The sequence below is a fragment of the Callorhinchus milii genome, unplaced genomic scaffold (assembly GCF_018977255.1).
Source record: "Callorhinchus milii isolate IMCB2004 unplaced genomic scaffold, IMCB_Cmil_1.0 Scaffold2, whole genome shotgun sequence".
Classification (NCBI taxonomy): Eukaryota; Metazoa; Chordata; class Chondrichthyes; order Chimaeriformes; family Callorhinchidae; genus Callorhinchus; species Callorhinchus milii.
Genome location: NW_024704743.1, coordinates 115,698,519 through 115,712,847, shown reverse-complemented (window position 1 = coordinate 115,712,847; position 14,329 = coordinate 115,698,519). Strand labels below are relative to the sequence as shown.

General features: G+C 41.9%; 2 protein-coding genes across 2 annotated transcripts in view; one reads left to right on the top strand and one right to left on the bottom strand.

Moving 5' to 3' along the window:
* Nucleotides 1–2,385: 2,385 nt before the first annotated feature.
* chrac1 (chromatin accessibility complex subunit 1) lies at nt 2,386–5,361 on the top strand. The gene is made up of 3 exons (XM_042332029.1): nt 2,386–2,612; nt 3,603–3,726; nt 4,590–5,361. Exons 1-3 carry the CDS (start codon nt 2,421–2,423, stop codon nt 4,751–4,753), a joined length of 480 nt encoding a protein of 159 aa, XP_042187963.1. The 5' UTR covers nt 2,386–2,420; the 3' UTR covers nt 4,754–5,361.
* Nucleotides 5,362–6,912: 1,551 nt separating this feature from the next.
* The window catches only part of LOC103181061 (argonaute RISC catalytic component 2), a 40,383-nt gene continuing 32,966 nt past the window's right edge, over nt 6,913–14,329 (bottom strand). The window contains exon 19 of the mRNA XM_007897266.2: nt 6,913–14,165. Coding sequence (XP_007895457.1) covers nt 14,057–14,165 — 109 coding nt within the window. The 3' untranslated portion in view covers nt 6,913–14,056. The remainder of the gene's footprint in view (nt 14,166–14,329) is intronic.

Genomic DNA, 14,329 nt, shown 5'->3' with positions numbered 1-14,329 from the left:
TATATTATTATTACACGCCTCCATAAGGTATCCTCTGCAATTTCTCCTTTCAAGAATGAAGCAATCCCATCAAAAATCAACACATATAATACTCCACAGTTCAAGGTTCCCAGAGGTAATTGATGTTCTTTAACATGTTTATCACAGATGTATTTGTTTTCTCTGCAGTGTAACCCGTATCATTATTATGAGTCTAGCACCCTCTGATGGACAGAGTTAATCTCTGTTAACTCAAATTTGGTCTGGCAATTTTCGGATGAATATTAAAGATGCCAGCACGTGAGTGGCAAAAAGAAGTTTCTCTCGCTATTCAGGTCAGTAATCCTTCACATAAATTGCTCATAGCTCGTGTGGGAATTTGCTATGTGCAAAATGACTGGAACCAACAAAAAGCAATTTGAAGCACTGCAAGACATTTCAACATTTATAGGGTTTATATCAGAAGGAAAAGAATTATGGACTGCACCATAACTTCTGACTCTGAGCCAAGCTGACATCCAGATGTGTAATATAATAACCTTTGCATTTGATATAGTGCATTTTCACATCTTCGAGACATCTCAAAGTGTTTCACAGAATATACTGTAAAGTGAATCGACTGTATATTTGTGGACGAAACGCGGCAGCCAACTGCACACAGTAGTGTCTCACAGTCGTGGATTGAAGTGACCAAATTATTCGGAGTCCTGTGGCTCAGTGGTTAGAGCACTCGCTTTGCAAATGAGAGACCGGAGTTCAATTCCAGGCAGGGCCAAACCTTGGGCAAGTTTCCTTACTCCACACACCTAATAATAATCCCTCCAAAAAACAAAAAAAATAATAAATTGGTCATTTTCAATCTACGACTGTTTGTGGGACATTGCTGTGCGCAATTGGCTGCCGCGTTCGCCCACAAATATACAGTCAATTCACTTTACAGTGTGTCCTGTGAAGCGCTTTGGGACGTCCTCCCGACGTGAAAAGCGCTATATCAAATGCAAGGATTATTATTATTATTGTTATTATTGTTTTTTTCTTGAGGGATTATTAACAGCGTGCGTGTGGAGTGAGGAAATTTGAGTAACGAAATCCAGATGTGTAAACCATGTACAAACATACACAGAAACATTTACAGGTGTCCTTAAATATGTAACAATGAAAAGGATGGATTATTAACTACATACATATTGTTAATAATTAATAATCAAGGTGGTGGGTTTGAATTCACACAGTCTAGGCTGACACTCGAATGTACTGGTGGGGTTCGCGGCATCGTCATAGGTGCCATAATTTGGATGAACTATTAAACTGAAGTTGCATCTGTTCAGGTAGATATTAAAGATTCTATGGTACTTACTACTGCAACCGATAAGTTGCTCCTGGTGTCGTGGCCAACAATCCCCAAATAAAACTGTTCTTTACATTGGTAAAGAACTCTTTGACCGCGCCTTCGGCCACCCGCCTGCCCCTACCCTCCCTGACCTCCACCCCTCCTGCTCAGGTCCAGATCTTTGACTGTCCAGCGCCTTGGGACGGCCTCCCGGTGTGATGGACGCTTTCCAAATATAAGTTGTTGTTGTTGATGATGATGCCCATTAAAATACATTTGAAGCCCAGAGTTCACCAAGCGCTCGCCCGATATCACTGTGCGTAGCAGAGGGGCCGGTGTAGGGTTTAGTGCTTTTGAAACGGTGTTAAGAAAATCAAATGACGTGTGGGGCGGACACAACACTCACCTCCCCCCCCCCACACACTCACACCCCCCCCACACACACACACGCATCCCCACATACACCCCCCCACACACACCCTCACCCCCCTCCCCCACACACACCCTCACCCCCCCACACACACACCCTCACCCCCCCCACACACACCCTCACCCCCCCCACCACATACATACACACACACGCACCCTCACACACACACCCTCACCCCACACACACACCCTCACCCCCCCACCCCCCCCACACACACCCTCACCCCCCCACACATACATACACACGCACCCCCACACACATCCCCCCACCCCGCCCACGCACCCCCACACACCCAACAAAATTACATTTGTAAAGCGCCTTTCACGTCGGAGGAGGAGGAGGGGACGTCCCAAGGCGCTGGACAGAGTGTCGGACCCGGGGGGGGAGATGGAGAGTCTCCAGACAGGGCCTCGAAGGAGGGGCGGCGGCGGAGGGGACTGCGGGACGGGGGCCCACTCCGCCTCGCGCGCACCGGGTTGCGCGGGGGTTTGGGCTCGAAGCGCGGGGACGGTGGCGCCCGATCCCCGCCGGAGGCCACAGGACAAGTCACCGCACGCGCGACCGGGCGGGAAGCCGCCCAACCCCCCTCCCCCGGGGGCGGGGAGTGTGAGGCCGCCCTCCCTCCCTCCCTCCCCCTCTGTGTGTGTGTGGGTGTGTGTGTGACGGCGCTGCTCCGCTAAGATGGCGGCGGCGCCGGTGGCGGTTGTGAAGCGGCGCGAGGGCCTGCGCTTCCCGCCGCGCGCCGCCCCCGGGCCCAGCCCCCCCCGCGCCCTCTCCTCCCTCCCCCTGTCCCGAGTCAAACTCATCATGAAGAGCTGCCCCGACGTCTCCAGCATCAACCAGGACGCGCTCTTCCTGACCGCCAAAGCCACGGTGAGTGGTAGGGGGGGGGGCGGGGGTGGGGGGGGATATGAGGGGTATATGACAGAAGGGGCCCCATGTGGATGAGGGGAGGATTATAGAGGGGATCTGCAGGTAATAGGGACGCAGAGGGGATCTGGGGGGGGAGGGGCTGGTGGTCCTCACCTTCAAAGCCCACCGTGGCCTCGCGCCTCCCCAACACCTAACACCGCAACATCACCCCTCAACCAAACCGCCCCCCACCCCCCCCCCACACCGGGCTCCGGACCGCCTCACGGTCGGGCGGCCGAGCCTTGAGCCTCTCTGCCCCTCACCCTCCTGGAACTCCATCCCACAGTCCCTCCGAACCCCTCTCCCGCCACCGCCCCCAGAAGGTTCTGACGAAGGGTCGTGGGGACCCCCCCCCCCCCACCCCTCCCCCCAAACGGTGACTCGCTTTCCTTTCTCCGTAGATGCCGCCTGACCTGCTGAGTGTTCCCAGCTCTCGCTCTCCCTTTTCCTTATCCAGGAAAGCAGTCTTGGTGTGACCTGGAGGCTGGCGGACCCTAACTCAGCAGCATCAGTACAGGGTGACCCATTATAATGTATTTGGGGCGCAATACGGGTAGATATTAACTTCGCAATGGGTCAGTGGAAAAAATAGTGCGTTATGCGCAATTGATGAGCAACTTGACCCAATGTATTTGTTTTGCGAGGAATGTATTGCCGATGCAGTCCAGGCAGCACCATAGTACTGTACACACCTTTCAGACGTTAGGCCTGGAATATGAAAGATAGTGGCTCACCCACAGGGCAATTAACCACACCGGGGTTTGATCGCCTTAAAGTAAAATGTAACGCAGTGCAAATTAAATCATAAGGAGTACGGCTTCGAATCGGCGTCCCAAAAAATTGATGAAGGAAAAGTTGAGCAGGACGCCAGGATATCTGAATTCTCTAAGCAGCGAAAAATTTTGCGCAAGGTTTGGTACTTTGCAAATCCATTTCGTGGTCGTTTTGCAGGAGCAATTTGTGCAGTACCTTGCCCTGTATGCCTACAAGAGCAGCAAGAAGGATAAAAAGGAACTGACCTACAACGACCTCGCGGATTGTGTTGAGAACTCTGAAACGTTTCAGTTTCTGGCTGGTTGGTATCTCTGAGTTTGTAAACTGTTGAACACCAGTAAAGGGGGGTGGAGGGAGGAGGAACAAGAGGTTTCCAGGGTAGCTCTTTAAGCGCTCTGCGATGCTACCCAGACTGAGGGGCGCTATATAAATGCAAGTTGTTGTTTCCTGTCTGCCTTTAAAAAAAAACTAATGCTCAGCACGAATCTAGAGGGATGATCTTTCCTTAAAATCAAGTCAAATGAAATTGCACTGGTTTTGTTCAAAACGTAATTGTGAGGGTGGACTGAGGTTACTTCATTCATCCATCAAGCTTGGCTCAGTTTATAGTACTCTTGCCTCTGGGCCTCTTATCCTGTCTCTCTCCAATACATTTATATCTTTTCAGAGCACTTTACGGTAATAGCTGTCGAGTGCAATATCACTGGACCATAGTTTAATGTCTCATCCAATTGTCAGCACCTCCAACATTTTAGGACGTCCTCCTGACGTGAAAGGCGCTCTATAAATGGAATCTTGTTGTTGTTGTTGTTGTTGTAGTGCCTCCATGTTACAGTAGTGCATTGGAGCTCAAAGTCCCAACATATATGTTGAATCCACAACCTTTAAATTACTGTAAAACATCTTGTGACATTTTTATAAAAATAAGTTATTCCTCCAGCAACCAAAGAGCAACAAGGGCTCCAGACCTTTTTAGTTACTGCTTTACACGATGTGAGACGTCCTGTTACAGATGCCATCTTAAGTGGTTGGGTAGCTGTGTTCTTTGCATCATTTTCAACTTAGTTGCAACAAAACCTCCATCACTGTAGACATAGGAATCACTTTGACGCAATTTGAAGCAATTCTCAATCTGCTTAATGTTGTGGGGATTATTTTTTACAGATATTTTACCAAAGAAGATTTTGGCCAGTGAATACCTGAAGATGCTCGAGGAGGAGAGAGCAGGTGGCGGCGATCGGGACGAAGAGGATGGGGACGAGGAAGATGACGAGGAGGAAGATGACAACAATGAGCAGGATGAGGATGAAGATGAGAATGAATCTTAAGAGCAATCACTACTGTGCTTGTTTCACTGTACCAGTATCCCACTGAAGGCTAGACAATGTCTGTTAGCTTAATGCAAGACTCATGGCAGCTTGACTATTTTGGAGAATGAGAGGGAAAGCATCAACAAGCACAAAAGATTGGTCTAACCTGCAGGGATTCAGAAATACTGACTCCTGCAGTTATACCACTGACTTGCTCAGCTGCTGTGAGCCTGTTTTAATTTAGCCGTGAAGGGAAATGGGTCCAAGTGGAGTTTCGGCCTAAACACATCCGTGTTCCCGCAGAATTAGATATTTGTGATCTCATTCAGAAATTGGAACCTGGATTCTTGTATTCCACAATATGAGCCATTCAGAAGCACTGAGCAACAATTAAATGGAAATGTCACAAGATGTTTTACAGTAATTTAAAGGTTGTGGATTAACACATTAATGTATCTTTCAGCTTAATGAAAGGAGTCCCGTTGGACTTAGTGCGGTTTAGTTTAGAAAAAATAGTGCAGGAGAGAGGGGGGTGAATGATTAGACTGTCCTCCAGTTTGCATTTTTAAAATATTGTTTGAACACTTTTCTATGTTTACAAAAATAAACAAAAATAAGTTTAGTGTTACGGAAGTTCATTTGCTAATCTATCACTTGAATGTAGAGTCAACCAATTGAGCAAATAGCAAAAGTATCTTTTTTAAGTTTTGGGTGGGAAGAATCTCTACCCATACACTGGGTATAAAGTTTTAATATGATTGGAGGAGATCCCCAATCATGGCGAACAACACAAAATGGCGAAGATACATGCAAGGTGTGGGACATTACTGTGCACGACTGGCTGCTGCATGACACCCACAAAACACCCTTTAGTTCACTTTACAGTATATCCTTTGAGACGTCTCAATAACATGATAACTTGCCATATCAAATGCACGTAATGTTGGAAGATTGCAAGCACTGCAGCAAAATGCAAAATAGGCATCAATAGGAATTTAAACATTGCCTTTGTTCAAAACTCTTTCCGCCCGCCCCCCCCCCCCCCAACAACAACAACAAAATGACATTTATATAGCACCTTTCAGGTTGGGAGGATGTCCCAAGGCGCTGGACAGAATTTCAGATCCAAGCTGAGGGCCGGGGTGGGGGATGGAGGAGGGCAGGGGGCAAGCAGGGATATCGAAAGCACGGTTGAAGAGGAGGGTCTTGAAGGTGGAGAGGGCGAGGCGGAGGGACTGCGGGATGGAGTTCCAGAGGGTGGGTGCAGAGTGGGGGAAGGCCCACCCGCTGATAGTGGGGCGAGCAAGTGGGGGGGGGATGTGAAGCAAGCCAGAGTCCGCTGAGCGGAGGGAGCGAACAGGATGGTAGGGGGTTAGGAAGTCGGAGGGTGAGGACCAGCATCTTGAACTATCCTCTGTGTGATGGGAAGCAAGTGGCGATGGGCAAGGATGGGGGTCGTAGGGTCACGGATCCTAGTGCAGGACTATATTTAGAAAGGGATTTTCCATATAATAATAATAATCCTTGCATTTGATATAGCGCTTTTCACGTCTTCTAGACATAAAGATTTAGCATACAAGATCACTACTGTTAGCAATCTGAATATGTTAGACCCCAATGATTCTGGCTTGTGTGCGTTTATAAATGATATATAACAGCAACAATTTACAATTACATAGCACCTTTCAGCTCAGGAGGGCATTTGTAACCACTTTTCACAGCTAGCTGATGGAAAGGTGGAGGCAAGTGCAAATTCTAAAGGCTACTCATCTCAGAGACCACCAAACAGTTGATGCCACCATTCTCAACCACCTACTATCTAAACTAGATGGTGACAAAATCTAATGGGTGTGTGAAAATAATAATCCCTCCAAAACAAAACAATAAATTGGTCATTTTCAATCCACGACTGTTCGTGGGACACTGCTGCGCACAATTGGCTGCCATGTTTTGCCCACAAATATACGGTCAATTCACTTTACAGTATATTCTGTAAAGCGCTTTGAGACGTCTAGAAGACGTGAAAAGCGCTATATCAAATGCAAAGGATTATTATTAAAGCTACTTGCTCTTGATGAATGAAAGGTACAATGGAAGACTGGCTGCTGAAAAAAATGTAAGGAGGGAAAGAGAGCAATGCCAGAAGTTGCTATTTAATCACGATTTCTAGTCAACAGTTAAAGATACATAAGTTTATTTGTTAAGAAAATGCTAATACCATTACTGCGAGTCAAAAAGTCGATATCTTATCAGATTCACAATTTCATATACTTGTACAACATAACCTGTCAGGGTTACAGCATAGATAAGCTCATTTAAAAAGACGCAAAGGGAATGGACAATTGTAACCTATTGTAATTATTTACACAAGAGAAGTACATTAGTAAAACAAACTGCAAGCAACGCTAATGCTCATCGCCACAGGAGTGTAAACTGCTCATTCAAGCGCAAATGGACCACAAACATTAGGTTGAGGAACAGAACCTTATCTGTGCTGGTTAAAAAGGTTTTTAAAAAAATTGGCATTCAGGATCAAAACTACTTGATTTAAAATGCAACTTAAAGCATGAACTAAAATTACTTAGAAGTCCACTTTGTGCCCAATTCTACCAGTGCTCCAGAAGTCAACTTCACTCTTGTAAAATGCAGTAGTTACAGAAGGTAGATGAGTTTGTGCAATTCAAAACAAAAAATATTCAGAAAACTTTTCAATGCAGCATATGTCAGGCTCTTGAGGTACTTGAAAGCATTGAAATCCTCCTTTTGCTATTTAAGGATTTAAGAGTAGGATTTTTTTTCTCTCTTAAAAAACATTGTGCAGAACCACCTCGTTTGTCCACAGTTTATTTTATTCTGTTAACAGCTGTCATATGGCAGAAGTGACTGCTGAGAAAGTGCAATACTGATCATTTTATGCAGCATAAATAACAGTGCTTTACAATTTCTCAAAATATATTAAGTTTTTCTTTTAAACCGGTTTGTTCATTTGAGCAGTTTATGTACAATACGGTCATGCACTGCTATTTAACCCTGTCAACAGACTTGACAATGCAATGGGAATGATTACACAAGGCACAAAGAAAAAAAATAAAGCACTATAATAAACTTTGAGAGGAGAACAAATTACAATTGTGTGTCTAACTTTGCATCAATCCTAAAATTAAAACAGAATAAAGATTGCTCATTTGGTCTTTACGTTTTAAACTCAGAGAAATGCTTTGCAATTTAAGGTTGCAGTTGCAGCAATGGGCCAATCCATTGAGGAAGGTCCAGAATAGAAAAGGGGTAAGAAAGCACAATTGGTTTTTTAATCCTTTTTCCTGTTGCCAATGCCTTTCCCCAAACATGAATCATTTATTTTTTTTCTTTTGAACACGCTAGAGTGGAAATGATACCTGATTTTTTGGGGGGAGGTGGGGGGAAATAAAGAGAATAAGCGTAGAGAAAAAGAAATATCAAGATAATCTGGATCAAAAATACATGGAAATTGTTTTATTTTCTATGATAATTATCATGCCTTAAATACATAATTCCAACCCACATTTTGAAAAAAAAGTACACACTAAATAAATAGAAAGGAGGCCAATCAAAGAGTATATGATGCTGTAAAGTCACATTGGCACCAAATTCCTTTCTCTCTTCCCCCACCCACCTCCTCTTTCCCAGGAAACTAAGTAAATTAACATTTTACTTCCAAGAAATATATTTATTAGTGAAACTGTCTGTAAAGCATCATTTCTACTTTAAATGGCCTTGTATTTTCTTCTCCAAAGTTTGAATACATTTAAGGGAGGTCTTCAGTCGGATCACAGACAAACAGAAGATAACTGACACTTCAAAAGTGATCGTTTTCTGAATTTGTTATTTCCAAAGCACCTTTTTGTTGCATGACAATTTTGATGGAAGATGTAGTTTTTGCATTGGATTTGTGTTTTTTCTCTTTTGTAAGTGCCCAGGGACACGTCAGGTGTTTCAAGACATTTGATATAGTTCAACTGCTCAAAATGTTCATATCATTTAAAAAAATCCCCTATCATTCTCCAAACAGCAGATCAGAGATGTCAGATGACAACCGCTGCCACAGTCTGATTTGTCTTGCATCGTCATAAGGAAAGCTACAGCTTTAAAGTGGAAAAATGACTGATCACATTAAGCAAACACATGATACAAGTTACAGTGTTAAATTTTGCAAACAAAAAAACTGGCAGCAATTCTGAACAGAGCAGAAAGCGCAAGATCTGGACCTATCTGCGAGACCACTGGATTCCCATTAATGGCAAGTCAGTAAAAAAAAACTACAATAAAAATATAAAGCCAACAATGTAGAAATCACAGTAAGGTCAAAAGGTAAGTTACGGTGTATTTGTTAACATTTATAGTAGCACAGTATAAGCTATATAAATGTTACAGACTGTAGGCTTGGACTCTTGACTATCTGCTGCTAGATAGTTTACAAGATGTTTTCAGTGAATACTTCGCTTATTCAGTGCTGATCTATCTCCCTGCCCAAAAGAAAGGTTGCCCATTTGAGTTGACCCACGTCAAGCCAGATCTTATCCTTTAGGTAAAGGAGGTCAAATTTTAGTATATTATTTCCAAACAGTATACTGTATCCTGCAATTCAATCCAGTAACTAGAAATATGTTGCTGAACCACATGAACTCTGCTCCTATGATGTTCCTTCAAAGCACGAGTTCCTCAGATCAATGGGAACTCTGCATTTCCCCATTAAGAAATACCGCAAATCAGACCCCCAAGATTCAGAATAATGGAGGTTTCTGCGAAGTATCTTGGCTTTAAGCATTTTACAATATAAAACTAGACATAGTAATTTTTAGGGTGAGGAAAACCCATGAAAAATTGGACTAAATGTTTAGGATTCTAACAACTCGGTCTTCAACTTCTTCACTCAAATGATAGTTACTGGAGTGGAAACTTTTTTGGTAAATTTCAAAAGGTTAAAAACTTTAAATTATACAGCACATATACAATATAGGTTTTAAATAAAAGGCTCAAGTTGCGAATGTCCTTGGATTTCTTCATAATACAGTGTCGATAACTAAATATCTTTGCCCTAATTTTTTTTGAAAACAAACATCAATTGGCTCCTGACATCTAAGCAGTATTTTCTAAGATAATACATTTTTTCTGGAGGATGCTTTCTAAAAACGGCAAAAAAACACAAGATCCAGCTTATGCACAATGTTTAGCACCACTGTGACAAATGTAAAGGCTCATAGAAAGTGCACTACAAGTGTGTTTTACACATTATTCACCTGTGTTTTAAACCATAGTTAGACTGTGCAGTGGATCCATCAATTTACACGAGTAATTTTTAAATAGTACAACATATGCAGGTTTTGTATATGAATTATGGAGGACAAATACAATTTAGAAATGCTGTCTAAGATGGATGTTGTATTTAGCAAACACTCTGATCCCAAAGCAGCATTTTCAAAACCCGGTCAATGATTGGCCTTAGAGATCTTTTTTAAAACGCTGCTGTGAAAAGGTTTCATGATACTCGTATATAAATGTGAGGTATGAAAGGTGGCAAGACATTTAAAGTAACCTACAGCTAGAAACATTTTGCAACCAATTCATATCATGCTACTTTATTACTTTAAAAAAAATTCTTAGTTGTTTCACCTTACTGGAATCATTTACACTGATGTATTTACAAGCACAAATAATTTCTCAATATGCATAAAATGTTCGCTGCAGTTTAATTCCTGTGATGAATTCTGCCACATGCTGATAAGAATACCAATTAAATTGCTTTACAATCTAGTTCTTTTATCTACTTTTTTGGCGTAGATTGTTAAAATAAACTATCCAAACTGAAAGTTGGCCACTAATGGCAGTAATTTATAAGGCAGATTTAATCACCTAATTGCAGCATCAATTGTTTCTAGAATGGCAGCTAATGTAATAGCTTCTCACAAAATCATTGCTTTAATCTTGCTGGCATAGAACATGCTGGGATCACCGCTGCAAATCTTTACAGTATCAGAATGTTCTCAGATTCAACGCCAGTTATCACCATAAATATACTGTCTAAGAATAAACAGAAAATAGCAGGGGCTAGATTGCAATAGCACCCATAACTTTGAAGCAATGTGTAAACTTTTTTTTACAGTGCTGGTTAGAGATTGCTTGATAGCTAAGGACACTTCAATAACCTAATCCACCCCTAGAAACAAAAGAAACAGATAAGCATCTAAGGATTGTCCCATTCTAGAACAATAGCTCAGCGCAGTCATTTAAGTTTGGCTAAAAACAGAAAATACTGATTAAAAGCACCTATGATTCTCTAATCTTTAAATATGCAGGAATCTACTTGCCCACTTACACTCTATATACTTTTTTATAAAAAAATTCAAGTCATCTGAGGCTGACTTTGTTCCATGATGTCCGTACCCTAAGTGCAATAAGCATTTAATAATATTTAAACAGGAAAATAAATCACTTCAGCCCAGGCTGTTGTGTTTGCTTTAAAATACAGATAACTAACTATATGTATGTTCTAAAGTGGTGATATTCGATTTTTGTGTTGCAAATATGATGGAACTTATTACAAACCGCTGTATAAGAAATCTTTTTTTCTACCCCTCCCTGATCAAGCCTGGAGCTATGTGAGGAAGTCAATAGAGGAGCTCGATAAGATAAAGCTTTGGTCAAAACTTCTTTGCCGTTCCATACAAGAGTGTAACAAAGCTTAACTCTGCATTTAAAATATAAAAAGAAACACACGGACTGTACCAATTCATTAAAACTAATATGCCTGTACGAGCAAGTTTGAAAGGGACAAGTTCTAACACTGCATCAGCTGCCTACCTGAATTCCAATAAGATAATGCCATACTTCATAATTCAGTTTTGATAATACACACCTCTCCTAGTTCTCAATCCTTTAAATTACAAAAAAAGCAAATGTAGTCATTATACCCCTGAGTATTCATTCTATTTTTCAACTTGTTTTAATTGTAATAATTTAGTAGTTTTAATTGAGTAGCCACACAATATTGGAAAGGGTGGTATGGTTCACAATCAGGAATCGCGATTGACATCGTTAATGCTTCTGTTCAGTTAATGAGTTAGCAGAAGTGCTTAGGTTTTGTGGAAAGCACCTCTCTCCTTCCACTCCCCTCACAATTTGCAGGCAGGATTTCATCCCCGTCCCCTCAGAAAACCAAGTCAAGACTTTTAAAACTTGAGCAGAAGAAGAGGCCTGAGTGTGAATGTCAGTCAAGATTGAGGACTTGAACTCTGATTTCAGGGTCAGGAGTTGGAAGGCTCCAGTGTGGCAACTACTGAATGCCAATAAAGCTGTGCTGCATTTGTTATGTATTTACCAGCTGCTTCTGCAGCATCCACAGAATGAACTACATTTTACAATTCTTTTCTATTGTCCCCGCTCAACTTCTAACTTGGAAACATAATAAAATGACTGCATTTCAAGCGGGGAGGGGAGGGGGGGAAACCAGACAACATGCTGCGTCTCAGAATTCATTTGACATTTTTCAGCAGTCTAGTCACAAAATACATATTTCATAAATTAAAAAACACATTAAAATGTCTGAACCAGTTCACCACAATTGTCAGATTCCTAATGTGACTGGCAGCACTTTGCCCTGGCATCATATGTTCAAACACACAAGTAGGCAAACTGCTTTTGCCCAACTGTTCCAGTTATATGTGGCCTGTAGCCGGTATCATGTTTGTTACATCGAAACAGATAAAAGAGTCTGGAAGGTCTACGACAGGTAAAATATCAGCTAGATTTCATGGCTGCACAAACATAACTGCCTTACACTAAAATTTTACGATAGTTGCACCTTCTTAGTTGACATTTGAAGCTCACGAATGTTTTGAGGTATGTTAAAGAATTATGTATCATACAGTGATTTTTGAATCAATCAAATAAGTGCACAGAGGCTGTGGAATAAAGTTAGGGAATATATACGGTACAGAAAGGCTGTGCCTCACTGTGGGGGGTCGGATGGGGGCAATTTTCATGCATCGGTTTGCGCAGATTCAGACTACCATAACAAAAGGTTTGTCTCGTGGCAAAAAAACCTAGCACCATCTTTGAACTGTCCTGCCAACATGATAAGAGATGTGCTCGCTCTCTATTTTTTGCTGGGACGAGGGTAACCACGAGGTAGTTTACTTTTTAAAATAAGATTCCACTTCATTCTCTCTTTCCTTAGTTTTATGGCATCAAACTGGTTCTTTTCTTTCTACTCACGATTCAAAATGAAAAGCGAGAACAGCTGCCATGATAAAATCCTTATGCTCCACATGACAGGCCCACCATGGCAGCCAGTACTTTGTTCAATCCCTGGTTTTACTGTTATCAAGAGATCTGAGAACTAAACAATTTGCAGTATCCTACAAAAATATCAGAGACTTCATTTCTTTGTTTAAAAAATAGTAGTGTCAATCAGTTCTAGTTACGTTTGATAAGATTGTCTCCAAAGATAAATTGCTTCAAGCACGTTCCTCTCAAAATTGCACCTTAAAGAGACTGCATTCCTTCTGTTGGCATTCTCAGTTTAACATTTTCAGAGATGCTGAGTCAAGTCTGTACAATATAGTTCTAATTCTAGCCATAAAGATGTACGTTCATTAAAAAAGAATCTAGTTTCTTTACAAAATTACTTTCAACGTTAAGAGACCCTAGGGATTCATAAGAAAGTTGGCCAAGTTTCACAGTACTGTATTACAGTAGTCTTTGAATTCACTGGATAAAACTCCAGACATAATGAAGGAATGCTGCTTTATGTTCAGTTTCTGTTTTGAGACCAACAATAGGGATACTGTATCTTTAAAGAGCCAACATGATCTTCCACTAACACTGCTGCCCTAAATAACACACCTCCATCGAAATATGCAGTTTCTAATGCACACTATGAAAGTTCAAGAAAATATATTTTTCATCTTCTCTAATCAAAAAGCTTTTTAAAACTAGGCTTAAATTTAACCTAGTTTCTTGTCTAATGCACAATTAGGTTGCATTTATTTACCTTCCATTAGTGACTGTGTGTACTAAGCTGAGACACTACTGTAGGTCCACAAATATTCCACGCTTTCACTTTTCAGGTGAAATAGTACAGGCAACGTGATTTGTAAATTAATAGCCACATAACATTTCACCTCACAAGGAGAGAGGCCTACAGGGTACTGCAAATGTAGACATCAACAGAAACATTGAACTGCTCAAGTTCATCACCACTGCCCGTGAGAAGAGGGTGAATATAAGTGCAGGTGGCCTGGTCTTAGCCCAGCTCTGTTCAGAAATCCCAAATGAGGACATCTGTCAAGCAAAATACATGGTGCGCAGTGTGTCCTGGTGAACCTGTACAGCTTTGGCCAGGGCCTGTTGATCCCTTCCATTGCTTTGTCCAGATGTGTGACTCCCCTCAGCGCTGGAAAGATAAAGAACACATCAATACATACTATTACAACAGACAAACTTGCACAGACCGAAATTCCTAAAACACCTTCCGCCTCACCTATGAGATGGTCAAGACTACAACAGCAAAATGTATAACACCTCGGAAATCTGCTCAGAAAATACACCCATGGGTCA